This window comes from Poromitra crassiceps (genome assembly GCF_964638095.1).
Source record: "Poromitra crassiceps genome assembly, chromosome: 2".
Classification (NCBI taxonomy): Eukaryota; Metazoa; Chordata; class Actinopteri; order Beryciformes; family Melamphaidae; genus Poromitra; species Poromitra crassiceps.
In genome coordinates, this window is record NC_139624.1 from 63,890,302 (window position 1) to 63,918,092 (window position 27,791).

The 27,791-nt window shown below is 44.9% G+C and overlaps 1 protein-coding gene across 1 annotated transcript in view; it reads right to left on the minus strand.

Moving 5' to 3' along the window:
* The window catches only part of sspo (SCO-spondin), a gene marked incomplete at both ends in the record, with an annotated part of 269,200 nt that overhangs the window by 225,797 nt on the left and 15,612 nt on the right, over positions 1 to 27,791 (minus strand). The window contains 16 exons of the mRNA XM_083632012.1: positions 141 to 262; positions 453 to 567; positions 835 to 1,040; positions 1,452 to 1,661; positions 3,165 to 3,258; positions 6,680 to 6,832; positions 9,052 to 9,161; positions 13,004 to 13,131; positions 13,278 to 13,480; positions 15,940 to 16,074; positions 16,387 to 16,643; positions 17,325 to 17,419; positions 18,194 to 18,404; positions 25,091 to 25,364; positions 26,074 to 26,239; positions 26,619 to 26,837. Of these exons, the coding sequence (XP_083488138.1) occupies positions 141 to 262; positions 453 to 567; positions 835 to 1,040; positions 1,452 to 1,661; positions 3,165 to 3,258; positions 6,680 to 6,832; positions 9,052 to 9,161; positions 13,004 to 13,131; positions 13,278 to 13,480; positions 15,940 to 16,074; positions 16,387 to 16,643; positions 17,325 to 17,419; positions 18,194 to 18,404; positions 25,091 to 25,364; positions 26,074 to 26,239; positions 26,619 to 26,837 (2,698 nt within the window). The remainder of the gene's footprint in view (positions 1 to 140; positions 263 to 452; positions 568 to 834; positions 1,041 to 1,451; positions 1,662 to 3,164; positions 3,259 to 6,679; positions 6,833 to 9,051; positions 9,162 to 13,003; positions 13,132 to 13,277; positions 13,481 to 15,939; positions 16,075 to 16,386; positions 16,644 to 17,324; positions 17,420 to 18,193; positions 18,405 to 25,090; positions 25,365 to 26,073; positions 26,240 to 26,618; positions 26,838 to 27,791) is intronic.

Here is a 27,791-nt window from a genome sequence, read left to right on the forward strand (position 1 = left end):
TTGTTGTCAATAAAAATTTAAGTGACCAAAAAAAACTGCAAAACTGCAAAACTGTACTTACAAGTAGTTGATAGACGATGCAATTTTTCCTCATATTTGTAGGGCTTGAATAATGCAACATGGTGTATCATTATTTGTACCTTTACTTGGACAGACAGCTTCATCTGTTCCAGAGGGACAGTCTCTGTGTCCGTTACACACGCTGTCCGCAGGGACACACTGATCCCCGGGGCACTGAAACTCCCCTGGAGCACACACACATCTAGAGACCATTAAAAAGAGGATTAGATCATGATTCCATCATGGTGGAAATCCATCATTCACTGGATGGGTACAGGGAGAAAAAAGAACAATCTATTCCTCCTGAACAGACATGGGTTGAATAGTATTTCTAAACAATCCAGCCGACTGAACTGTTTACTTCCCCAAAACAAGAGTCAACTCATACACACCCCCTCTCGTCGCTAAGGTCCCCACAGTCGTCATGTCCGTCACATCGGTGGAGGTAGAGAATGCAGCGTCCTCCAGCACACAGGAACTCGCCTTCATCACACACCACCCCGCAGTCTGAGGCCACAGAAGTAGACCGTCCACAGAAAAGCAACCATTTTATGTATGTTCACATGTAAGCCACACACAGCATAGTCTGTTGACAATACTGATGAAGAAAACAGGAGTTGGAAAAAACAGTTGGAAAAAGTACAACAATACACTAAGCATCATCAAACTGTAAGATGATTTCATGATAGAGCACCCTGCTGGTGAGTAGGCTACCGTGTTCCTTAAGGTTTGCTGATAGAGTGTCTTGTTCGATAGAGTTTGATGAAAGAGTACCTTGCTCATCGGAGCCATCAGCAAAGCCACAGTCCAGCCGTCCATCACATACGCGGTTGGCTGGCAAACACTTTCCATTGGCACACTGAAACTCCCCCGGGGGGCACAGAGGCATCGGGGTGGGAGGCCCACAGAACTCCTCATCCGATTGGTCAGCACAGTCTGGGTGGCCATCACAGCGCAGGGCCAGGTTCAAACAGGGTCCACTGCAGGGTCAGGGGTCAATTCACTTTAATCAGTTTAGGAATTGTATTGTAGCATTGAAGAGTGACACTTTCAAAAATCTTTTCTTTTCAAAAAAAGAAGAAAAGAAGAAAGCCAAGTCAAATATCTAAAAAAGAAAATCAAAAAATGGTTCTGATAGTCAATCAAGTCATTGACAAAGGATTTAGCAATATAAAACAGAGCACTTGAGAATATAATTTTCTTCAATTCATGTCTGTGAGTACTAAATTCATGTTTTATTTACAATTGAGGACTTTTACATTAATTTAATTTAATTTAATTTAATTTAATTTAATTAGTGTAAGAATCTTCACCCATAGCTCTTCTTCTCGCATTCTGTACCTACGGCATCTCCACAATCAGAATTTGTACTAAAGTGAAGGTGAAATCACCTTTGCCTGCTGGTACAGCGGAACTGATCTGGAGAGCAGGTGGATGGGCAGATCTCGTCTGAACCGTCACCACAGTCGTCCTCGTTGTCGCACACCCACTGGGCTGGGACGCAACGCCCCCCCGCACAGCGGAACTCTGACTCCTGACAGACAGGGGAGGGAGGCGGGCAAGCCACACCCTCACATCGCCACACACCATCCTGACAGGAACTGGACACACACACACGGCCGTACGTGCGCGTGCGCACACACACACACACACACACACACACACACACACACACACACACACACACACACACAGAGTGAGGAGAAATATACTGTAGGTACAGCAGTGATACTCAACTTGCGGCCCGCGATGGAATTGCAAAAAAAAAAAAAAACTCCGGCTGACACCCCAAAAACCTACAATCCGCTACAGAAAAATGTCTATTGTTTGTTTATTAACTGGCCCCTGGCCTTCTATCATTTCACGAAAGTGGCCCCCGGGCAAAGCAAGTTGAGTATCCCTGCTGTACAGTGACTGACCTGCATTCATTGACCTACATTTTAATAGAGTCAATCATGTTCACTCATAACCCTACTGTAACTCCTAAACCCAACCCTAAGAACCAACTATAATTAATTCACAAGTGGCTATTTTGCAATTACTGTGTAGACTCTACTGGAGAGGAATTTCTGGGCCTCACAAAGATAGACATGTAAGACCATTCAAAAAAGTGGAAAAACGAGCACACTCAGAGAGTCAAACAGAAGGGTCCGGTGCAAGGCACAAGCACAATGTCAAAACGTAGAACAAGCCAGCACACGAGATGTCCTTTCTTTTATCGTTTTTTATTTACCTCAGTCCAGGGTGGGTACAGCACAAACAAGTTTCGGCACTAGGCCACTGATGAAGGCCTAGTGCCGAAACTTGTTTGTGCTGTACCCACCCTGGACTGAGGTAAACAAAAAACGATAAAAGAAAGGACATCTCGTGTGCTGGCTTGTTCTACGTTTAGACATGTAAGACCATACATGTGTAACCGAATGAATGTGAGTCCTCGTGAGTCCCGAGTGGTAGCGAGTAAGTTGGTTAAACTCACTCCCCCAGTATAAAAAAGGCACGTTAATCAGCTCCGCCAAGGGAGCTAGCTCTCTTGGTGCAGTGGTTAGCGTGTCCACCAATCGAAGGTTGGCAGTTCGAATCCACCCCTGGGCAAGCCCTTAACATGGGTTGCTGCAATTACCATCAAACACAACGCCGTTACACACACACACACACACACACACACACACACACACACACACACACACACACACACACACACTCACTCGTACAAGGTTGGATTACTATACTTGTGGTGAGGCATCCCATTGACCTACACTCATTCTCTAACGTTCATTTTAATCCTAGCCACTAAATGGGTACACCTAAACAGTAAGATTTCACCTTACCCTAACTCATGGGTGGATATTTTGTAATTGGGCTATACTTAACAGATCCTTTCAGGTCAAGTACAAGACCCCACATGCATACATGCAATTACAACCACAGACACACACAGTACACTGCATTCACTCCCTTCACTTTCATTACTTATTTGGTGTTATCCATACTTGTATTGATAAGCACATGGCCTTGATCATTTTTGAACCAACAGTGTAATGTACTTTACTGTAATGTACTTTACTGTAATGTACTGTAATGTACTGTAAATTGAGCTTGCTGACCAGTTCTGGCAGTGTTGAGTGATGCTGGTTCCAGGTGGAAACATGGAGCCCTCCCATTCACATGGACACTGAGCGGGAGCTACACAGCTGTCACCTGCAGGAAGGGGGAAATGATGTGTGGAATATAATGTGAAATGGTAAGAAAGGATGAGGACTCACTGACACAGTGAGACTAGTCAGTCAGGGTAACATAATATCTAGGTGGTGAGGAGATGAGGACTCACTGACACAGTGAGAATAGTCAGTCAGGGTAACATAATATCTAGGTGGTGAGGAGATGAGGACTCACTGACACAGTGAGAATAGTCAGTCAGGGTAACATAATATCTAGGTGGTGAGGAGATGAGGACTCACTGACACAGTGAGAATAGTCAGTCAGGGTAACATAATATCTAGGTGGTGAGGAGATGAGGACTCACTGACACAGTGAGAATAGTCAGTCAGGGTAACATCATATCTAGGTGGTGTGGAGATGAGGACTCACTGACACAGTGAGAATAGTCAGTCAGGGTAACATCATATCTAGGTGGTGTGGAGATGAGGACTCACTGACACAGTGAGACTAGTCAGTCAGGGTAACATCATATCTAGGTGGTGTGGAGATGAGGACTCACTGACACAGTGAGAATAGTCAGTCAGGGTAACATAATATCTAGGTGGTGAGGAGATGAGGACTCACTGACACAGTGAGAATAGTCAGTCAGGGTAACATAATATCTAGGTGGTGAGGAGATGAGGACTCACTGACACAGTGAGAATAGTCAGTCAGGGTAACATCATATCTAGGTGGTGAGGAGATGAGGACTCACTGACACAGTGAGAATAGTCAGTCAGGGTAACATCATATCTAGGTGGTGAGGAGATGAGGACTCACTGACACAGTGAGAATAGTCAGTCAGGGTAACATAATATCTAGGTGGTGTGGAGATGAGGACTCACTGACACAGTGAGAATAGTCAGTCAGGGTAACATAATATCTAGGTGGTGAGGAGATGAGGACTCACTGACACAGTGAGACTAGTCAGTCAGGGTAACATCATATCTAGGTGGTGAGGAGATGAGGACTCACTGACACAGTGAGACTAGTCACTCAGGGTAACATAATATCTAGGTGGTGAGGAGATGAGGACTCACTGACACAGTGAGACTAGTCAGTCAGGGTAACATCATATCTAGGTGGTGAGGAGATGAGGACTCACTGACACAGTGAGACTAGTCAGTCAGGGTAACATCATATCTAGGTGGTGTGGAGATGAGGACTCACCCTGACACAGTGAGACTATTCACTCAGGGTAACATAATATGTAGGTTATGAGGAGAATCTTTGTTTCAGATTAAAGAGCAATAAAGCAATGAATAAAGAAACACAATTGTTCATTTTCCCAGCTGTTTCAGCTTGCAACGTTCCCACAATTAATCTTGGGGCTTGGCAAAGTCACCATCTGAGGAATTTAATCTACCTGCCCAAGACCATTATAAATGTTTACAAGTTAGACATTATCTCCAGAAAAACAAGGAATGGGAAAATATATTATGGGATCCATCAAACATAGAACAGCTCATTATAAGAGGGGAGGAAGAAAAACTTAAGAAAGGAATAATTTCAAAATTCTACAAAGCATTACAACATGATTTAAGGGATGTAAACAGGTCAATGGGCCACTTCCAAAAGGACTAACCCAATGAGTGAGCTGGAGCACACGAAGTCACTTAAATAAATTTAATACAGGTACAAAACTGACGTTTCGACGCGCACTGCGTCTTCTTCTTGACTCTGAAGAAGACGCAGTGCGCGTCGAAACGTCAGTTTTGTACCTGTATTAAATTTATTTAAGTGACTTCGTGTGCTCCAGCTCACTCATTGGGTTAGTCCTTTTGGAAGTGGCCCATTGACCTGTTTACATTGTTTTGTCCGGTTCTGAGAGCACCGACCTCCCTCTGTGGAGGGGTTGAAGCGCAGGAGATTCCTTCTACAATGATTTAAGGGATATAGATTGGGATAGCAAAAAAAGATGGGAACTGGAATTGAATAGTGTAATCTCTGAAATTGAATGGGATGAATCGTCTTTGTCCAGTCCAAACCTGGAGGGAGTTTGACTGGAAGGTCAAAAATAGGTATTTCAGAACTCCTGCCATAATGGCTAAATATGGAAAATCATCAGGATTATGTTGGAGGGGTTGTGGCCAACAGGGAGACCTTTCACATATACTATGGGCTTGTCCTAAGCTGCAGGGGTACTGGGAGGATGTGAAAAAGGAAATAGAACGCATTTTGAATATAAAACTAAATCCTGATCCAAAATTATTTATCCTAGGCATTCCAATAGAAACTCAAATGGAAAAAATAAATTGTATTTACTGAGGACCATGCTTTTGATAGCTAAGAAAAATATTACAGTCCTATGGTTGCAGCCACAACCCCCGAACATAAAACAATGGAAACAAAAGGTGAATGAGGTGTTCATCATGGAAATGATTACAGCTAAAATACAATTTAAAATGGACACCTTGTGATATATGGTCATCATGGACATCAGTCAGGTCAGAAATGATGACTGAATAAGGATAAGGGTTCAATGAAATACTTTTGTTATATTGGTTGAATAAGACCTGTACGTTTTGTGATGGAAAGTGAGTTATTGATGGGATGGTTGTGATAGACATGAAGTTGTTTCCAACAATTGATCAGCAATCAAACATGGAAGGGTCCTGCGTTTCATGTATGTGTTTTGTTTTGTTTGTTTGTTTTTGTTTTGTCGTTGTTGGTGATGTTGTTCTTGTTTTGTTTTTTTATAGTTATTTTTCTTTCTCTTTATACATGTTGCTGATTGTTTTGTCTATATCTATGAAATGAAATGACATAAATAAAAAGTAAAAATAAAATAAAATAATGATATCATATTGCAGAGAGCCTGCCTTTCAACTGTTCTGTCTCCTACCTGCATGACTGAGGATGTGGGGAATGTTGGTATTGTCTTTGTCCGTCCCTGTTTTGTTCCCAGTTTGGCTCTAGTGCAGGTTGCTGCACTGAAACGGATCATTTTTGATATATTACTCTGAACAAGGGGCTCATTCTAAATGTTTGCACGTATGTTTTTGCTGCTGGATGGATTTATAAAACAGGGTATGCCAAACTGGCCTTGTGGACAGTTAATTTTAGAAGGGGTATTAGGGCCGTTCGGGGCATCCACGGCACTGGCCTTTTGGCCGTGATATAATTCCTGCCCTGCTACTGTATGATATTGTTAAATCTGTCTTAGCGGCCGTGTCCACAGGGAGCAGTTAAATGAGCTGTCAGCGCCTTTCTGCAATTCATTCTCGATGGTAAGGACAACGCTCTTTGAGGGCTCCTATTCCCAGCACCACACCTGGTGTTTAAGCGCTCTTGACGGCTAGTGTTTTTGGGCGGAGCGCTCTGGGCACCTGTGGGTCTGTGCACATTGGAAGCGCTCTGGACATGATTTCCAAAGCATTCTGACCTGAAGAAAACGTTTCCTGTCGACACGGCCCCTTACCGTGTGGGACGGTGCCAGCAGGGCAGAAGCAACCCTCCACACAGGAGAGGGCGCCGCACTGGGAGTCAGCACTCTGCTGCTCTGCACTGGGACAGGAGGGAGAGCAGGCTGGACCACAGGCCTCATACACAAGACCATTCTCACATTGCATGGCTTTAAGGAACGAGGGAGAAGGAGAGAGAGAGAGAGAGAGAGAGAAAAGTTACAGGCACAGACGGTAAAAGTGGAGTAAAGCTGCTCAAAGGTAACAAGTAAAATTGGATAAACCAGGTTTATAGAAATTATCTGGTCAAGACCATTAAAGTCGAGCTGAACCCAAAAATGACTTTTATTTTCTTTTAGTTCAAATACCTGGGTATGCAGTGCACCTATTTAATAATGTACGCAAAGAAAATCACAACAATATAATTTCTTTAGTTTTTCACACTTTTTCACATCAAAAGTTAATTTTTCAAGATTTCATTGATAACAGTAATGTACAGTTTGCTGACGTCACCTAGTGTTAGAGCCATTTTGGTTTATTATTATTTTTGGTGAAATTCTAATTTGTACATTAAGGTGGAAGATATGAATTAATTAATATTTGCTGTCAATAGTGTTGGGAGATGCAAGTCTGCCCTCTGCTGCTCTGTGCTGGCGGCCGCAGTATAGGCTGTAGGGGGCGGGTGCAGATAATCTATTTAGATGGGACCAAGTAGAGACAGCTGGGGGTTTTGGTTCAGACGGGAAAAGCGCACAGTCTTTTGACCTGCTTATTGCTTACTTTTTTGTTTGTTTGATTGATTCAAGTTTATGTATTCCACGTGTACAGACGGAAATAAATACGTCTTATTTCAAACAGTTTGGACTGGCACGGGCAAATTATTTGAAAGCAATTAGAGTCAGAAACATGCAAGTTCCCGTTTAACAGTGGTTAAAGACAATTGTTTGTATAGCCACGACACCTAGTACTATCAAATTTCTACCCCATTTCAACCAACCATATCACGACATGCAGCTGTCAATCAAATCTTCATTTCAGGATAATTTTCTCTTCCAAATGAAGTAGAAAATGGTGCCTAGTGCCTGTCATCTGGCAGAATTCCTATCCCATATGAACAAAAAACAAAAACTATAATCTCTAAGAATGCAAAGAAATGTAACTGGCTCGTTAAAATGCGCATTCCAGGGATATCGTATTTACAGCAGCGATAATAGAGAGCCGCAGGGATGACGTATTTTTGTAGTCAGAACGCGGAAGTCCCGGACTTCCTGCTTCTTCACTGTTTCTGTCTATGGGATTTTTGAATGGGTTTTTGCCACGATGCTTCAAATACAGTCTCTGGGCAACGCAAGATTAATCAAACGCGAACCAGAGTTCAGTCAGATAATCTTCACACATGAGGACCACTTTCATGAGTTTTGTAGCGTAAATGCGAGCCCTAGAAGTAAAAAGCTCGAGCTAAGCTAATCCAGAACTACACACTGTCGCATAGGCTTCCACGTCAGCACTCAACCTGGACTGTTGTTGATGTGTGCACTGATTACCCCGGGCTGAACGGGCTGAACCAGGTGAGGCAAAGAGAATTTCCGTGTTCGTCCTTTGAAGTGGTGACGTTATTGACGTATATATCCCCATCGACTCAACAGTGTAGTCTCATTTAACCGTTTGCTAGCTAGCCACTCTTTTAACGGCACGTAAAAGCTTCAAAACTCATAAAAGTGGTCCTCGTGTGTGAAGATGATATTACTAAACACTGGTTCGCGTTTGATTAAGCCAGCGTTGCCCAGAGAGATTATTAGAAGCATCGCGCCAAAAACCCATTCAAAACTCCCATAGGCGAAAACAGTGAAGAACCAGGACTGTTAGCATCGATGATTTCCGGACTCGTTCCTGCGGCTCTCTATGGCGCGCGCATCCGAGAGCTTGGTTGTCAGGGGTCGCACCTCGGGGATTCCAGGCCGACGGGCTGCACTCTCCGCTCAGCAACACGAAGGCAGCTGGCTGCCTGCGGCTCGCTGAGCTCCACTCAGCCACTAACCTCGCGTCACCAGGCTCTTCCCGAGGGGAGCGCCACAACACACTAAATCCCACTCGATTTGGAGGCGGAACACGCCAGGCCCAATCCAGTCCCCAGAATTGTCAAATAAAATCATCGACATGATACTATGACCCGCCTCTCAACCTGTCATCTTCGACAAACTATGTTTTCAGTCTGAAACGGACTCATATGCACGTGACGAACGGGTTCAGTTCGACTTTAAAGAATGTGTGTGTGTGTGTGTGTGTGTGTGTGTGTGTGTGTGTGTGTGTGTGTGTGTGTGTGTGTGTGTGTGTGTGTGTGTGTGTGTGTGTCTGTGTGTGTGTGTGTGTGTGGACATGTTCAACATACGACAGAGCTCCTGGGACCTCCAGCGGATGTAGACCCCTCGTCGGTTACACTCCTCAGCATAGGCAGCAATGGCCGTGCAGAGACACTCACAGTCCCCGCCTGAGTCACAGCTATCACACACACACACACACACACACACACACACACACAAACACACACAAGGTAAAGCCCAAAAGTATCTTCATGTTTGCCTTTCTATTTATGCAGCTGTTAACTTTAATAAACCATTTTGTTTTTGCATTACAAGCTGTACGCCTCATCCTCATTGTCCAGGAAGGTTTGCTAAATGACACTTGCCACATGAGAGTCCTGAATTACTGTAAAATCCGGTCTGTTACACACACGTAGGTAGGTACTTAAGCAATATAGCATGAGAGCAAGTGTGTTGTGGCGAATATATCTATCAGCGGGATATATTCCACAACACCACGCAGCTCGAGTGCTATATTGCTTTTATAAAACGGTTTCCAAGTATAATAATATAATAATAATAATACTATAAGTCCGACTGGCATGGTATTCTGATAGAGTCAGTTGAAACACTACTGTAAGGCGGGACCTCTAGCAAGAAGATAGACATGCGGGTGATTTGATTGGATCATTCTGGAGACTGAAGTTGACATTGGCCAATCCTGGCGCTTGCTGAGAAGCTGAGAGCTTTCTGGAAACCCCGACAGGCAGCTCGAGCGCAGCGCTGCATTCTCAGCGCTTGCTGAGAAGCTGAGTGCTTTCTAGAAAGCCCGACACGCAGCTCGAGCGCAGCGCTGCATTCTCAGCGCTTGCTGAGAAGCTGAGTGCTTTCTGCAAAGCCCGACACCAACTAACGTTACGGGGTTAAATGCGGGGTTAACAGCCTTTTTTTTGCAAAGAAGACATTAGCCCGCATCTATTCTTGTACAAAACATAATTTTCTGCAAAGTATTAGTAAAGTTATAAGCGAAGATCGATTCACAAGGATCTGACAGCTGTCTCCGCCATTTGTTTTTTTTGAGGTAACCAAAGGCTTTTAGTAAGAGAGTTGCCATGGCAACCAATAACCCATGGCCATGGGTTATTGGAGTGGGTTATTGGATTTATACAATGGCTGTGAACCAATCAGATTGCTTGATTTGAGAGAGCCGTTTTATAAATGAATATAAACTACAAGTTCACCAAGGCCAATACTCCAGTCTGCTATGATATGCACATTTTGTGAGTCGGATCAGAACCCTAATCCTGACCCAGTGAGGGGGGGGGGGCAGTTCTCATGCAGAACCGGTGTCTCGCAAAACATCGTCGCATTTGCGGAGAAACATATTAATCACTTAGAAACAAACATAACCTGTTAATAGGACGTGTTTCATCCGGCCCCGGCGGCTAGAGGTCTTTCCCCCAGCGATAAACCCGACTCCCGAGGCTAACGTTACAGAGCCTGCTGATGACTTCACAGTAGCAAGCGGACCACTTCCGGGTAGGAAAAAATATTGTAAAATAAACCACAGCTATACATTTTGTTTGGAGCATATCAGCTTCATGCTCTGTGTTAGGACTATGATAAATGGCATTGCCGCTACCAAATAAAATTCTAATAATAAATGTAGGCGTGTCTGCTGCTGGCGGTTCTCGCCGGGCTCGGAGACACAGTTTCTGACAGTGAAATTCCCAGACGTTTGGTGGCGCAGCTCCGCCACCAAACGTCTGGGAGCCGACTAGCTATAGCTTTACAATGATGAAAAAAAGATTGTCTCCTTATTCTGAACAGTGTTTCTCAACCAGCAGCCCGTGGCCCACTGGACCTCAGAGTGCCAGCTTTTTTATTTTATTTTTTTATTTAACCTTTATTTAACCAGGTAAGTCATTAAGAACAAATTATTATTTACAATGGCGACCTGGCGGATGACCTCTCACATCAAGATATCAAAAAGCTTCTCATTTATTTGGGAAGGTGGTTCTCACAATTATTTCAACAATTGGAAGTGGGCCTTGAATTACAAAAGGTTGAAAATCCCTCCAAATTCCACATTAACTCATTCACCGCCAGTTTAGGACTGCCAATATTTAGCACAGGCCAAAGATTTTCATAATTGTTGGTCATCTTTCAAGACCCACAGTAAATTATCTATTAGCACCAGAGTGATTTGCAATACCTCAAAATGAAGATGTACGTCTCTGGGTTCACCAGGGAAAAAAAAGTGAGCTTTTAGCATGTTCTGTACTCTACTTATAGCCATTTATATACACCCTGTTTTCCCCCAAAATGTCTCTCTGAGAAAAGAAATTGCAGAAAATGGCATTTATGTATTTATGCACACAATCTCATGCAGAACTCGCTCTCAATTCTTTTATTTTGAACTGTATTGACATCAGACATGTAAATATTATTCGTTAGGACACAAATGACAAAAAAAAAATATATATATATATATATATATATACACATGAAGTGCTTTTTTTTTACATTCAACAATACAGTTTACTCGGTGTGAGTGAGTGTGCAGACAGACACAGACAGACAGACAGACAGACAGACAGACAGACAGACAGACAGACACACCGACAGACAGACAGACAGACAGACAGACAGACAGACAGACAGACACACACACACACACACACACACACACACACACACACACACACGATCCCCCTTTTAGATTTCTAACCCCACATATGATAAGCAATAACCACGCCCTGTGGCGCTGGGATTGGCCAGGAGCAACACTGGAGGGCACGCAGCCCAGCGATTACATGAACCAACTGAATAGCTCTTGAGAAAGGACAGCGGGCTGCTCTGACTCCCGCTTCTGCCTTGTGCCTTGCTGTTGTGTGTTTATTTTGCACCCTTCCTCGTCCATGTCTCCCTGTCATATCCCCTGCTATCTGATCGTTCCCGTTTTCCCCTCGGCTATTCAACACGTCCTCACCGCCCTCGCAAACTGATCGATCATTTCCTCATTCCTCCGTTGATCAAACACATCTCTTGATTACTTTCTCCCGGCTGGCACAGAGGAAGGCGACTCCAGCTCGTGCAGCGCGCCGAGGCGCGTTTCAATGGCGTTTCTCCTGTCTGCACAAGGAAGCGTTACCAGTTTTCTGCTTTTCCTCCTGCTCAATTTCAAAACAACAGCTGCGGTATGTGTTTGTTCACGTGTTGTCTTAGATGATAGGGACCTGATACCATGTGACAGGCTGGGGAAGTGTTTAAACTACGCCCTGCAGTAATAAAAACAAAAACACGTCAAACACGTCATTGGCGGGGAGGGCTATTTCTGATAACACGTCAAAGACGTCATTGGCGGTGAATGAGTTAAGACACAAAGTTTTTAACTCGCCAAATTTTTGCCTAAATTTGGAGCGTTATTTATCCCTCTTCCCGTCAAGCTAGCATGATCTGGTTGGTACCAATGGATGCCTTATAGTTTCATTATGATACCAGTATCTTCACTCTTTAAAAATGAACCTGCTACTGTACATGCAACCTCTGAAAGACAGCAATGTCGGCGGCAGCATTTAATTTGAGCACTCATCCCCAGTAAAATTGCCACTGCTCCTACGCACCCGTTGAAACCCAACTCTCTATGACCTTCCAATCCCTAGCCTCGCCCCCTTTCCTGATCACGCCAACCTCCCACCACTCAGATACCCCAAGCCATTCCCCCTAGCCACCCCTCGAACTCTGACTCTTTATGACCTTCCTATCCCTAGCTAAGGCCCCTTTTCCATAATCCTGCTAAATTACCCAAAAGACAAACGGCAGCATACACAGAAAAAAGTAATGACTCACAGGATATTATCCCACTGGGGACTTTCACAAAAAGTGAAAGCAAATGTTATTTGTTTCTGCTGATCCTTTCCAGCTAAGAGCGCAACTCCTATCATCACAGATGTTTCATTGAATAAAGTAAAGAAAAGAAAACAAAGGTTGTGGAAATTTCAGTCTCAACTGTTTAGAGATATGCCCATCTTCACTCACCCACAGGCATCAAAGACACACCAGTCATAATACTGTTGGAAGGGCACCTCAGGGTGGCAGAGGGAGAAGAGTTCCTGAGTCAGGACTGCACATTTTTTCCTGGCCCATGTCACTCTGTGGGCGTTCAGCTGGGGAAAGCGTAGAGAAGGTCATTTGTTTGTCTGTGTGTGTGTGTGTGTGTGTGTGTGTGTGTGTGTGTGTGTGTGTGCGTGCGCGCGCGCGTGTGCGTGCGTGTGCATGCGCGCATGCGTGCGTGCACGTCTATTCCACTCACAGTGCAGGGGTCTCGGAGGTCCTGGTCGGCCACGTCGGGGCAGGACGGGCTGACCTTCCAGGAGTTTCCAAACAGCTCGGCTGTAGACTCCACAATGCCTTGCCGTGTGGTGAAGTCGTTCTCTGTGTCCCCGTCAAAGTTGCCGCACAGCCCCCCCACCTGACCCCGCAGGTGGGCCGCCAGACGCACATACACACGCATACCTGGAAACAAGTGACATGACAAGGATATCACCGCTGCTTTGTTAGTTCACCTAATAGTGTTGTGATTACCTGTGTATGTGTGTGTGTGTGTGTGTGCGCGTGTGTGTGTGCGTGTGCTTGTGCACGCGTGCGTGCGTGCATGCGCGTGCGTGCGAGTGTGTGAGTGGGTGGGTGTGTGTGTTATCCGTCGGACTCCTGGTCCCTTCGCAGTTGCGTTTCGGTTTGGCCATGGTTAAGCATAGCGGTGCCTGGCAGATACTTTTTATGGTAATCACTGTCAAGTGAAAAGCTTGTATCTCCAAGGATGACAGGGACTAAGAACTAAGATTTAGTAAGCCCAAGAGGCTCTAGAATATTCTCAACCTATAGATGTGCATGTAATCCTTCACCTGAAGTAGTCTGGGCACCTTTCACCCTGCTTTTTGTCATGGGGGCGTAAACCACGGAACCAGAATGAACACCGGAAGGAAGTGCGCCAAAAAACGACTTTGTTGCCGTTAGCTTGACGTCTCTTTCTTTGATTAATTGTCTGATGCAAAGCTTCTGTATTGGCTTAAAAGATGTGAGATTGTGAATCCGCAATGTTTCTACAAGAACTTCTTCAAAAACTTTGTTCGGTACGTCCATCTTTTGTTTTGTTGTTTGTCGTTTTGATACGTTGTGTCTAATTGTCAAGTTAACGTAAAAGTTGACGAGCTATATCCGCTCTTACTTCCTGTCTGGGGCGGGCTCTAGACCGGAACCAGGCAGGGTGACAAAATCAATTGTGAACGATTGGCCAGGCTCTTTCTCGCCGAGAAGAGCCTGGTGATGCGAGGTTACACCTGAAGTGAAAACATGAGAATCACCAAAACTATCAGATGGACGTTTTCACATGACAACAGCAATTTGATCAGCAATTGATGAGCTGGCAAGAGGCAAAAAGATTCTTGATGGGGGAAAATACAAGAGAGCCAGAGACAATAAGACTAGCAGGAAGAAGAAGGCAACAAAACACATAATAAAAACAGTAATGTTGAAAATAGCACAGACATTACAGCTATGTCTATATTTATATTTTTAATGAATTACTAGTATGTAACAAGTTTTACACCACAAAATCTTTTTTAAGAGAATGAAACATTGAATATGTCGAGTCAAGTCAAGTTTATTTGTATAGCCCTAATTCACAAGCATGTCCCAGAGGGCTTCACAGAGAAAAACCTTGCAGACTTTGGAGCTATGTGACACCCACTTCCTAGCGAGCTAGCATAACATGGCTGTTACCTACATATTCATCTGGATGTCTAGTATTTTTAGCGGTGCTGGAATAAAAAGAGGCTAAAAACGCCCATGGACGACAGCGAGAAGCGAGCTCGTGATAGACGGTGATAGAAAGAGGGTTCATCCAATCACCTGCCAGGTATTTTTTGAAACTATATTGCTCATCATTTCATCATTAATGTGTGTGTGTGTGTGTGTGTGTGTGTGTGTGTGTCCTACCCCCATCCCACAGCAGTGTGTGAGTGTGTCCTACCCCATCCCACAGCAGTGTGTGTGTGTCTGTGTGTGTCCTACCCCCATCCCAAAGCAGAGTGTGTGAGTGTGTCCTACCCCATCCCACAGCAGTGTGTGTGTGTGTCTGTGTGTGTGTCCTACCCCCATCCCACAGCAGTGTGTGTGTGTGTGTGTGTGTGTGTCCTACCTCCATCCCACAGCAGTGTGTGTGTGTGTGTGTGTCCTACCCCCATCCTACAGCAGTGTGTGTGTGTCTGTGTGTGTGTCCTACCCCATCCCAAAGCAGTGTGTGTGTGTGTCCTACCCCATCCCACAGCAGTGTGTGTGTGTGTGTCCTACCCCCATCCCACAGCAGTGTGTGTGTGTGTGTGTGTGTGTGTGTGTCCTACCCCCATCCCACAGCAGAGTGTGTGTGTGTGTGTGTCCTACCCCATCCCACAGCAGAGTGTGTGTGTGTGTGTGTGTGTCCTACCCCATCCCACAGCAGAGAGAGTGTGTGTGTGTGTGTGTGTGTGTGTGTGTGTGTGTGTGTGTGTGTGTGTGTGTGTGTGTGTGTGTGTGTGTGTGTGTGTGTGTGTGTGTGTGTATGTGTGTGTGTGTGTGTGTGTGTGTGTGTGTGTGTGTGTTCAAGATTCAAGATTCAAGATTTTATTGTCACTCCGTAGTACAAGTATCACGTGTGAAATTCTTGTGCTGTGGACTCCGTTACAACATAGTGCAAAAAATAAAAACTAAAAACAAGAGGCAACAAGCAATAAAGCAGTAAGACACGCCACAGACAGTGTGTGTGTGTGTGTGTGTGTGTGTGTGTGTGTGTGTGTGTGTGTCCTACCCCCATCCCACAGCAGAGTGTGTGAGTGTGTCCTACCCCCATCCCACAGCAGTGTGTGTGTGTGTGTGTGTGTGTGTGTGTGTGTGTGTGTGTGTGTGTGTGTGTGTGTGTGTGTGTGTGTGCGTCCTACCCCCATCCCACAGCAGAGTGACTCCCAGTCGAGAGGAGAGGGAGACAAACAGGCCGACTCTTTCCAAAGTAAGACCGCTGCCACTGTAGGACTTGGGTAGTGTCACTGGCATCCCGTTCACTGTCACTGCTTTACCTAAATGTTAGAGTAGAGGACACGTTCACTGTTAACAGGAGAGTGAAAGCTATTACCAAGGATATGCACTACATTCTCTCCTTGGGCTAACTTCTAGTCATTGCAATCCTAGTGAAATCACACAATTTACTCATTTTGCTGGGGACTCCCCTGTGACCCCTGGTCAAGCTGAGGTTCCAGTATATAGGCGGACGCAGAAGTATGTTTCAGCCTTTACTCTGTCCCTTCTTCTCATCCACTCTCTGCTCCCCCCTCCCCTCCCCTCCCCTCCTCTCCCCCCCTCCCCTCCCCTCCCCTCCCCTCGTACAGTACCTCTCAGCAGGTGTATGACAGTATTCCCCAGGCTGAGGGTGACCGACTTGGTGCAGGTGACCCCGGTGCTGCCGCAGGGCACGTTCTCCGCTGTGACGCTGAACAGGCCACCCGACTCCCTGGCCAGCACGTACTGGCAGTCACCCAGGAAGGAGTAGCAGCGGCCGTCGAACGTCACATAGTGCGGGTCGCCCGTCGCCACACACACGCCGGCACAGGCTGACTGGCTGCAGTGCCAACGACGCTCCTTACAGACGCTGCGTGAAGGCAGGGGGTGAAGGGACAGCGAAAGCCAAGGAGACAGAGATACATATGGAGGCAAAAAAAGGAGAGGAAGGGTAAGTGGGAAGACCATACAATGAAAATAAGTGAGTGAAAAAATAGAATTGTTTACTTACTAGTAACATTTAAATAAATGCATATATTAGGGTACCCACACCTTCGTAATATCAAATTCATGGACTTTTCAAGGACTTTCCAGGCCCAATTTCCTCAAATTCAAGGACCCAACATGGCATAGTTTGAGAAACGAATCAAGGTTGATTACTGTTACAACACTGAATTTTTATCATGCGAACTAGCAGGCTTTACAGAAGCTCACACACAACAATTAAAAAGAGAAGCTTGAATGTGTAAACACTTTTCAACTGTGCGGTTACACATTAAGTAAAAAAAAGTCTAGTCTGGCACACAATATATAAATTCAACCATTTTCATTGACCCTATTGAGTCTATTTGTCTATTTAAAAAAACGACAACTTTCAGTCAAATTCACAAACTTTAGAGGATTTCAAGGACCCGTGGGAATCCATATGAAGTACTTGAAGAAACGGTAGTCTCAGAGTTTGAATGAATTATGTACAACTGGGCTAATGGATTCTAAAGCTATTGGAGTATTAGACAGTGGCATGTGGTGCAATGGGCTAACCCCACATTACCATGTGTTGCAGTCTTTAGTGATGGTGTCGTTGCTGTAGTAGAGTCGACCATTATGGCGACATGGGCACTCCTCTGGCAGAACACAGCGGTCAGCCTGGTGGAACCCGGGGAGGACAGAATGTAGAGTTAGGCTGGATGGAATGGAGAATGGAGATGCAAGACTCACGTGGAGCAAAACTTCCCTAAGCCCCGCCCTCTTTTAGCTTCCTCGGTCAATATTCCCGTTTCCTGTTATACTAAACACTGTAGTCTATAAACCATGCCATCTGTAATGATTCTGGTTCATCCAGATGGAATTATTTCATAATGACTAAGCTGCACAACACCGACACCTCCCCCCCTTCTCCCCAAGTATCCCTTATCAACAAGACTCAGCCGAAACACAGAGCAAACCAGTTTTACTGCTTGGAACTGATTTCGACCCTCCAACAAGTTGTGCTGGGTCTGGCATTTTGTGAAAGATTACCACGTCAACATCTGTGAAAACAATTCTTTATCTTCCTTTTACGCTTGGGGATCTCTGCGAGCAGGAGGAGACTGCTTTCATCAAAGCGAAAAGGATTAACCATTCAAAGACTTGTCACGGAGCAAATGGCTAAATCTGCCAGACCAGACAGGGGGAGAGTGTTTACACCTTGAAATACACATCCCCAAAGGATTAGACTGGAATGCCAGATGTTGTGAGAATAATATACGCATGTCTCTTGTGTTAATTATTTGCATAATGGGCCCAACACTTTTCTTCATTTATATCAACAACGTTGCCAAAGCAGCCAGGGAGACATGGATAATATTGGAGTCTATAATCTCATCATTTCATATCCTAAAAAAAGTGTGTTTAATAAACGGAACTTGGGCTTTCACCTACCAGTAGCACGGTGCCCTGGGGACAGACGCAGCCGGACAGGGGTTCCCGGCAGCTTGACTGGGGGGTGACGGGCCCCTGCTGCTGGCCGGGGGGGTCCAGGCTGGAGCAGGTGAGGAGGCAGGAGCGAGGGGAGTAGACCAGAGAGCCGGGACAATGGTTCACCTCCTCGCAGTGTTCCTCTGTGCAGTTAAACAGACCCTGCTCACATACGCTGTGAAGGGAAGAGGAGGAGAAGCAGAATTCCAATATTTAGTTTGTTTAATTTTATGCTATTTTCTTTATAACCAATACAGTGACTCAGAGGAGGAGTGCTAGAGAGAGGGACATAATGATAGAGCAATAGGATGTGAAAAGAGGCAGGCAAGAATAAAATAAAATAAAATAGTCAGTCTTGGCAGGAAACAGTGTGAAATCAAATGCATAGGCAGTTAAATACAAACATAGTTGTTACAACACAGAGTTTACAGTAGTTACAGAGAACATAAATCTTGAGTCACATGGGCTACTCCACTTTACAAACTTATTCCAGTTGCCCTGCCCCCACCCATGTCTTTGGCTTTATCGATAATTACCAACAGTTTGTTTCAGAAACTCCATGAAGCTCCCCCAGATGATCTCAAAACACATGATGACAGATCCTTGATATACTGGTTCATACTTAGTTTCTTAAAATTTCTTCCATCCTATATAGCTATTGCTCGCTTAGTTTACTTACTCGCTTACTTTTTAGTGATAACTCCTTTATAAATCCTTGTATAATTCATTCAGCAGCGTTTGTTTAGCTGATGAGAAGAACATCGCTCTCGATTTGACTTCTTTTTGCAACATTGTATCGTCTTTTCGACACTCAACTGGTCTGGGCTTCTTGTGTAGTCAACACTAGACACGATTGATTTCACATGTGAAACGAGTTGAGGCTTAATTGGGAGTTGGCATTAGCTTAAGCCTAGGCTTGTCAAGTCAGCCTGGCTTTATTTAGCTGCGTTGATGGAATAGGTGTCTGGAATTCAAGTTTGTAATTCTGTCAAGTAGGGTATCTGCTAAGCTAGGCTCATAGCTACTGTACTCCTGTCAATTTCCTCTGCCACAGACATCTGGAGCCAAGCATTTCCTTCTGGCTAGTGGCTACTACTGGTCCACCTCCCTCTCTGCCTCCTGCCATGGTCTGACACTGTTCCAGCCCGTGTCCATCCTGCACATTCCAAGCCCGTAATATCTTCCTTGCTTCAACACATTCAGTAAACACCCTTGAACTGTCTCTCCTGTCTCAGTGTCTGGCTGTACGGTCTGGATCAGAATCCCTGACATGACTAGGTCGAGAAAGTAGTGTGTTTATCTTTATGACTGTAGAGTGACTGGTCACAAAAAAAACATTCAGACAGGTGTAAAACTCACTGATACAGTCAAAAGCCACATCTTTGAAATGTGTGCACACTGCACAATCCCAACAAGGGTCTGACTACTGTGGAGTCTCGGTAACATACTGCTTGACAGGTGAGAGCGGGAGGACAACCAGCCACCACAGTGACGTCAGAGCCGGGGATTCCCGACAGAAACGGTGTCTAGGCCGCGTCATCAACAACAGGTACTTCCCCAATTTCATGTTGAATCAGTGGGACCGCTGACAGCCGGGCACGCTTAGGAGCAGAGCGCACGGCTGGAGCGGATCCCCCAATTAAGGGCCATAGAAAACCAGACACCGCTCTGAACCTCACTGTGTGGCCGGTTTTCCTCCAGAAGGAAGCTCCTTGCTGTCGGGCGGTAAGTACATTTCCCGATCCTCTCCCTAAACATTCGCATGTGATTATCTTGCTGTTACCTGACCCAGACTCTCTCCTCTCATTCCCAGGCAAGATATTGGAGCAATTAAAAGCGAGGAACTGAGGCCGGGCTACGTGGTGGGGAGAACACCCATACGGAGCCGCAGGCTAACCCTGGCCGAATGAGTTATATTTCCCGGATTTCCCCGAGAAGGGATGAACTTTCTTTTGTTGATTGAATAAAACAACGCATATTGCATTTAAAACCTGCTTTTGACTACTGGCTTGAATCAGAGTTCCCACACTACGTATACAGTAGGAGCAGATAAATGGTCAAATGAGTTACACACTCCTCTCTCCATTTATTGACCATCATGTTCTACAACAAATAATCCTGAAACAATAAATATGACAAACTGGAGGAATGAGCAGACTAGTGGCGGCAGGATGTCCTAATAGTTACACAGACCAAAACTGGATGGTATCAGTTCAAGCCCCATGTCAGCAAGCATCTGCCCTGCTGAAGTGTCCTTGACAAAACAATGAAGCCCTACCAGCTCCAGGGCTGCTGCTGACCGGGCGAACTTCATTTATAGAATGGCAAGTGAAAAGAGAATTTCCTAGGGATCAGTAAAGTATCACTTATTATTATTAGGATTATTATTATTATTCAGTACTCTAATAAGCTGTAAAACTTAAAGGAACACTCTGCCCATTTTCAACCAGCTTTGTATCATTAGAACATCAGTAGTATATCAGAAAACTGTAAACGGTTTTGAAGTCTGTCATTTAATTTGGCAGTTATTGAGTGTTAAAGTGTGGACCAGTGACATCACTGGTCCACACTAACTCAAATTAATAACTAATTAACTCAAATCAACTCTCAATAACTGTCAAACTATTCATCATTCATCTAGTTGACAGTTATTGAGAGTTGATTTGAGTTAATGATGAGTTATTAATTTGAGTTAGTGTGGACCAGTGATGTCACTGGTCCACACTTTAACACTCAATAACTGTCAAATTAAATGACAGACTTCAAAACAGTTTACAGTTTTCTGATATACTACTGATGTTCTAATGATACAAAGCTGGTTGAAAATGGGCAGAGTGTTCCTTTAATGGGATGAAAGACAAACCCTTGTGCACTGTGGCAGTCAAGGTGAATGGATTTACGTCATATTTCATATCAATGTCTAATCCAAATGTCAGATATCCACACGGCAATTAATCAGGTCAATGTTCAATGCGGTACAGTTAGACCTCAGCAGTCTGCGCAGTGCGCACACACGCACACACACACACACGCACACACACACACACACACACACACACACACACACACACACTGAATCGACTGGATTACTGCTGCTGTAACAGTCAAAGCTGGAAGCAAGCAACACAGGTCCAGAGAGAAATGATGACTGCTGCCATGTGGTGAAAAGATGCAATGAAATCAACCTATCCTGTGGCACGAGGGAGCAGGAACATAGAGTGATTTCATCAGAGCTCTTACACCACCAGGGACTCACTGGGGAGTTTAAATAATTCAAATGAACAAACATTCCACTCAAAGCCAAGGTGAGATGTTGTTAAGCTAGTGCAACCACTAAAGTTGATCCGGACAACAGTGTAGCAATTAATACTTTGCCAGTACTGAATGAGCAATGCAACCACTAATTATCAACAAATAAATGTTATTTTACCCACAGTATCTGTCTGTATCTAATTACAACGTCCAGGAGTAGCGTACGAAATGTAAAGTAGGCCTAAAAGGTGTCATATATAATGACTATGTTGGAGGTCCTCTTTAGTCTGAGTCAGGGGCGTAGGCACAAATTACATTATGGGTGGGCCTGGATAAAATTGGTGGGGCAATTGCATGAGGAAATTTTGCGCGGGAAGTGCGCAAAATTCCTAGATGTCATGAAGTCGTCATGCATTAGACTCTGGAGATGATATGTCCTGCGTTTTTAAGCTACAAAACCATTAGCTAGCAAGGCAGCAGCAAGTTTGCCTCTAGAAAACAACCAATAAAAAAATAAAAAAATGGGTGGGCCAGGGCAAGAAGTGGGTGGGCCTGTGCCTACCCAGGCCCACCCGTAGAAACGCCCCTGGTCTGAGTCTGTTTTCTTTTCCATGTACAGGCCTGCGTGCTTTTTTCTGTTTTTGTCTGTTGCAAACAAACATTTGAACTATAATAACTATGTTGGTACTAAGACAACCAATGCACTTGAACCCATCCATCACTGAGCTGTGATAGTGACCTCACACACTCTCTCATAGAGAGAAAAAAACAAATATGCAAGCTCTTGAAACAAAGAGAGCTGGGGCCCTATCTTCGCAAAAGCAGTAATTTAGCGTTTGCACTTATTTAACGCCGCGCGCAATGCAAATTGGGGGCGTGCACAAGCGCATGCCTGTTATAATTGTACTGGACATAGGCGTGCCACATGCCAAACCAGGTGTTTCTGCGCAAAAATGTGGGGATAGATGGCATTCTCCTATCATCAGCAACGTGCAATTACTTTGTGCTAAGAGCACCTCTTATGCGCTAAATACCCCACTGCGCAGGACATCAAATTCTGCTGCTAAAATTGGGTATTAGCAGATAATTCAGTGAGGCAATCAACTATAACTCACTGAGAAACTTTTATCACATCGCAAAGAGGGAAATTAATTGAGAAAACTTGTTGGACAATGGACATTAGCCTACTTGCAATAGGCTATTCACCTTCACCTATCCCATAACCCGGAGGGTTGTTGGCACCACAGATGATCTGTCAACAAGCTCTCTCCATCTCTCTCTGTCCTCGGCACGAGTGAGTCCACTCTATGGAGAGATTTACAGCATATCGCATGCCTCGCACAGCGATTGCGAGACGGGAATCTGATTGGTTTTATTGATGTAACCCCCAGGCATTGCCTGGCCACACCTGTGAATAGTTCTGGTGCTTAAGACCGCCCAAATCCCGTTTGCGCTGGCATTTTGGGGGTGCAGATGATTTGGCACGGCTCTAATTTGCGCCTGCGGCAGGTGCCGTGAACGTTTCCGCATCCCCGCCGAGAATTGCATCCCCACCATATTTCGGGGCTGTTTTAACTTAGAAAATAGGGAGCTCATGTCTACCCAGACAATTATATCACTTTTAAACAGTTACATTTCTGTATAAATCATTACAATATGCTCCCGTGAGGTGGGGATGCGTTTAGCTGCTGCTGGGCGGGGGTGCAAAACTCGGCATAACACCTGGACACGTGCGCAAGGCGGACTGCTATCGTTAAGGCACGCAAACAGGTGCGCAAGCGCAAATAGGATATATCGCCTGTACCAAGATAGGGCCCCTGGTCTCTTATTTCATCAAAGAACAAATGGAGGGGGTGCATGGGTAGTGTAAAGGTAAAAGCACTCGCCTACCACCACCGGGTTCAATTCCCGACGGCGGTACTTCCGGCTTGGTCAGACGTTCCTACAGACACAATTGGCTGTGTCTGCGGGTGGGAAGCCGGTGGCATATGAGTCCTGGTCGCTGCACTAGTGACTCCTCTGGTCGGTTGGGGCGCCTGTTCGGAGGGGAGGGGAACTGGAGGGCATAACGTGATCATCCCAAGTGCTACGTCCTGCTGGTGAAACTCCTCGCTGTCAGATGGAAAGAAGCGGCTGGCAACTGCACATGTATCAGAGGAAGCATACTGTGCTAGTCTACGGCTCTCCCCAGATCAGCAGAGGGTATGGACTGTGGAGTAACGACCGGGACAGCAGGGCGAATTGGCCAAGTACAATTGGGGAGAAAATGGGAGGAAAAAATAAATAAACTAGAGGGCACTCGGTAGAGTGCACACCCCCGTGTTACTTGTTAAGTGAATCCATTTGGACCACTAGTGATGTCATTCATGCACAAATGACATCACTGGTCCACACCTTAACCAACCTCAAATCAACTCTCAATAACTGTCAAACTAAATGAATGCCTGCAAAACTGTTTACAGTTTTCTGATATACTACTGATGTTGTAATGATACAAAGCTGGTTGAAAATCGCCGGAGTGTTCTTAAGCACCTTTTTGTGATTGGCCAGTGTCAATGCCATGTTATGTGCTATGTTGGCTATTTGGCATGGAAAGTTAATCAGTTCATCCTTGGCCCATGACCAACCTTTCTACAAAGTTTTGTGCTGTTACAGTACGTGAATCCGTTTGGAAGTTAGACGCTGTTTTGTGATTGAAGACACCCATTACCACACCCCCTTTTGGCCCTTAACTTCGTGGTGGAACGGTATTTGGAAACCCCAGCTGTCTATTCACTCTGTAACAAGGCCCAAACTCTGTTTATGAATAAAACCCATCAGTAGTGTATGATAGACAAATTGTGATAAACAGGATATAACAAACAAGTCACAGGTTGCTAGAGGTTTCTGTCTTAGGAAATAAATGTTAGTGTTTGGCAGACCATCGCTAAACAAAACTCTATTCCAGGGAATGACAGTATAGCCTCTCTTTTTTTCAGCATGGGACCTAAACTAAGTAGAGTAGTTCATGTGTCTTGGTGTGATCAGAGAATAAGAAACGGTGCCAGCTTTATATTGTAGCTACATCAAAGCTGTGTTCTTTTGACAAAGGAGAAAACTTGCTGACTCATTCTTTATCAACACCTTCACATGATAAAAGCAGCATTCAGTCGCTGCCATAAAGGAGTAAAAAAGGAGTAAGGGCTGTTTTATGATGTGCTATAAAAAATATTATCTACACAACTGGGTCATGAGGTGCTGGTAGTTATCTCCACCATCTGTTTGTCTTCCCGTCTACCCATTAATTAAGCATGTCTGCTATACCTAGGTGGGAAAGTACTACCTCTCTGCACGTGAAGCTAAATTGTCACTTTAAGTTGTGAAATATTTCAGTGTTAAGTTGAGTGAAATTCTGCCATCAAGACCCAACCCCAATAACATTTAGAAAGCATCATGGTTTCAATTAGGCTTGTCTTTTCAGTGTGAATTTTATTGTCTGATCAGAGAAGACATTAACTCATGGTTAGACTCATCAAGGTAATCCAAAGGTCTTCTAAATGTATTAATAAATTCTGTGTTGCAAACCAAGACAGATATCTGAAAGGATAGGTTTGTTACATCAGCACATACCAAGTGTTGCAGCTGCTCTGGACAATAGCACCGGGCTGGTATGTCTTGTCTCCTTGCACACAGGGGCACATAGTGATGGGCACACACTGGCCCTGGAGGTCCTGTACTAGTCTGGGAGGGCACTGGCAACCTGGGACACAACTGCTAATGCCCCCTTCATCACCTCCACCACCACCATCATCATCGCAGCTCCAGCCCTGCCGCAGGTCTGAACAGGAGCCCCCACATGCACGGCCACACTCCTGGTACACCTGACCCCCCGAACACTGCACCGCTGGGGAAAGAGGGGAGGGGAGGATTATGTCATTATGTTGTTTTTGTAAAAAGAGAGAGAGAGAGAGAGAGAGAGAGAGAGAGAGAGAGAGAAAGAGAGAGGCAGATGGCTGAATAACTGACATACATTACTGTACATACATAGAAAAAAGTACATTCATCCACATCTGGGATCAGCTTAGTTCAAGCAATCTTCTGTAACTCTTCTTTAGCATGTAGGTTTACTGTTGCAACAACTACCAACACACAAACCCCATTAGATGTATGCCTAAGGATGTGCATAACTATAATTGGGTAATCTTGTTGAGCGTGACCAGGTCAATCTTGAGACATCAAAATGCACTGAAACCCCCCTCACCACCCCATTATCTGTGAGACGACACAATTTCCCAACAGGGATCATTATAGCTTCATGTAATCTAATCTCATCTAACTAATAAACAAGAGAGCAGTAAACATGTCATCGCCCACAAATGACGCAGCCCCCCTTACAGCCAATCACTAACAAATATGTCACCCCCACCCCGCTGTTGGCTAATCATAATCCAATCAATGGTGTCTGAGAACAAATGGACGAGTTGACTGATCTGTAATCCACCCAAGAAATGTCTGCACCTCAATGCAACCTCCAAGTAGGGTAGCTGTTACCATGGTAACCACAAACGTTCATCCTAATAAACCAGTAAGCCAATAGCCTCCCTCCTCCTTACAACAAAAGGTGTGGTTGCGCCAGTGGATGGCCACACCCTCCTGGGCACAGTGTCGGGCGTAGGCGGTGAGGACGGTGCAGTGGCAGGCATTCTGCGGGGCACAGCCGCAAACCTCAGACAGACATAGACGCAGGTAGGGTTCCCTCTCCACCACATCGTGACATGCCTAAAAAAACAGAGATGGAAGAGAGTGAGAGAGACACACAGAGACAACTCCACAGTGGATCTCAAACTTTTTAATTTCAAGGACCTCTAAACTGACACAACGTAGACCATGGAGCCCCATTAGACACCCATCTGATAAGATTTTGTCTTTAGATGTTTTATTACAGAAAGTGTATGAAACCCTGAGCAAAATAGTCATACATTGTGTCATTGTGTTACTTATGGATGGATTTATAGTGAAAATAAATTATTCCCTTGTTTGCTAGGGACCCCCACAAGGACCCCTGGGAGTCCCCAGACCCCACTTTGAGAGCATAGTGTAGCATACGTACATTGCCCAGGCTATTGAATATTGAAGCATACATGAACACATCCCCAACCTGGAAAACGGAGCTGTGTATGACGGAGCACAGGCTGTCTGCATAGTGTCTCCGCTGGGTGTATGTGGTGCAGGGGTCAGGCGGGGCTCCGCGAGGCAGAGGACAGCGCTCTGTAGTGAACTTGGCAGCAAAGGACGACACGCTGTTCTCCACGTCTCCTTCTGGGGTGGTGAAGTCATCGTGCTGGTTCCACGTCAACGTACCACACAGGCCGCGCACCTTGGATACAGGATGTACAGTACACACACAAATAGTGCTCCAGAAAAACTAACAAGACAGAACAATTACAATTGAACTCCATTTCAGCATTGCTAGTTGAAATGTGTAGCAGGTGGTACCTGCGGCTTGCCGTACATACTGAGTGCAGATGGGGAGCGGTATATAGCAGGGTAGGTGTGCCCTGCATTAGACTCTCTTCCGGGTAGGACAGTCAAAAAGTTTGGCGTGTCCGTGTCAGGTTCGGGTGTTTGTTCATTCGGTAAGATTTTAGGAACGGTTTTACTTTGATAAGTGATTTTAAAGAAGTTATTGTGTTTCCCTCTGACGTGTAATTTCTTGTTTTACACTCTTCCGCGTAGGACAGGCAAAACGTTTGGCTGTCTTCCGAGTGGGAGGACAGAGGAATCCTTCGTTAGGTTTGAGTTGGCTCATTCGGTAAGCGCAACAATGTTTTTACTCTGACTATAAGTAATTTGAAGGGAAGTATTATGTTGTTTTATGTATTTCTGACAATGCGACCTCTACATTTTTACTGTGCATTTCAGTGATACTGCAGTGTTAGCGGCTCGCTTTCAGCTCACTTCAAGTGTTAGGCCTGGTGTGGGAAAGCATTGCCGACGCGTCAGGTATTCATAGTAGTTTGTTTCTCTTAATATGTTCTATTGTGTTTCATGCGTTTTAACCTGAGAAATAAAGTATTTGTTTAAATTAGGTATCAATGTTTGTGAATGCCTAATGTATTAATTGTGATATTGTTTGTGTGTTGCAGTGATTGCAGGAGTGGCATCACTGCTCTTGTTGACCTATTTTCTTTATTTGTTTATTTGTTTATTTGATTCAGTTAGTCCGCCCCGGGGGCTGTCTGACCCATAAAAGACGAAAAGAGTGATAGTTCGTCTTGTAAGGGCGGGCTAAGCAGTTTTCTATATTTTGTTTGTTTAAATGTTTATTTTT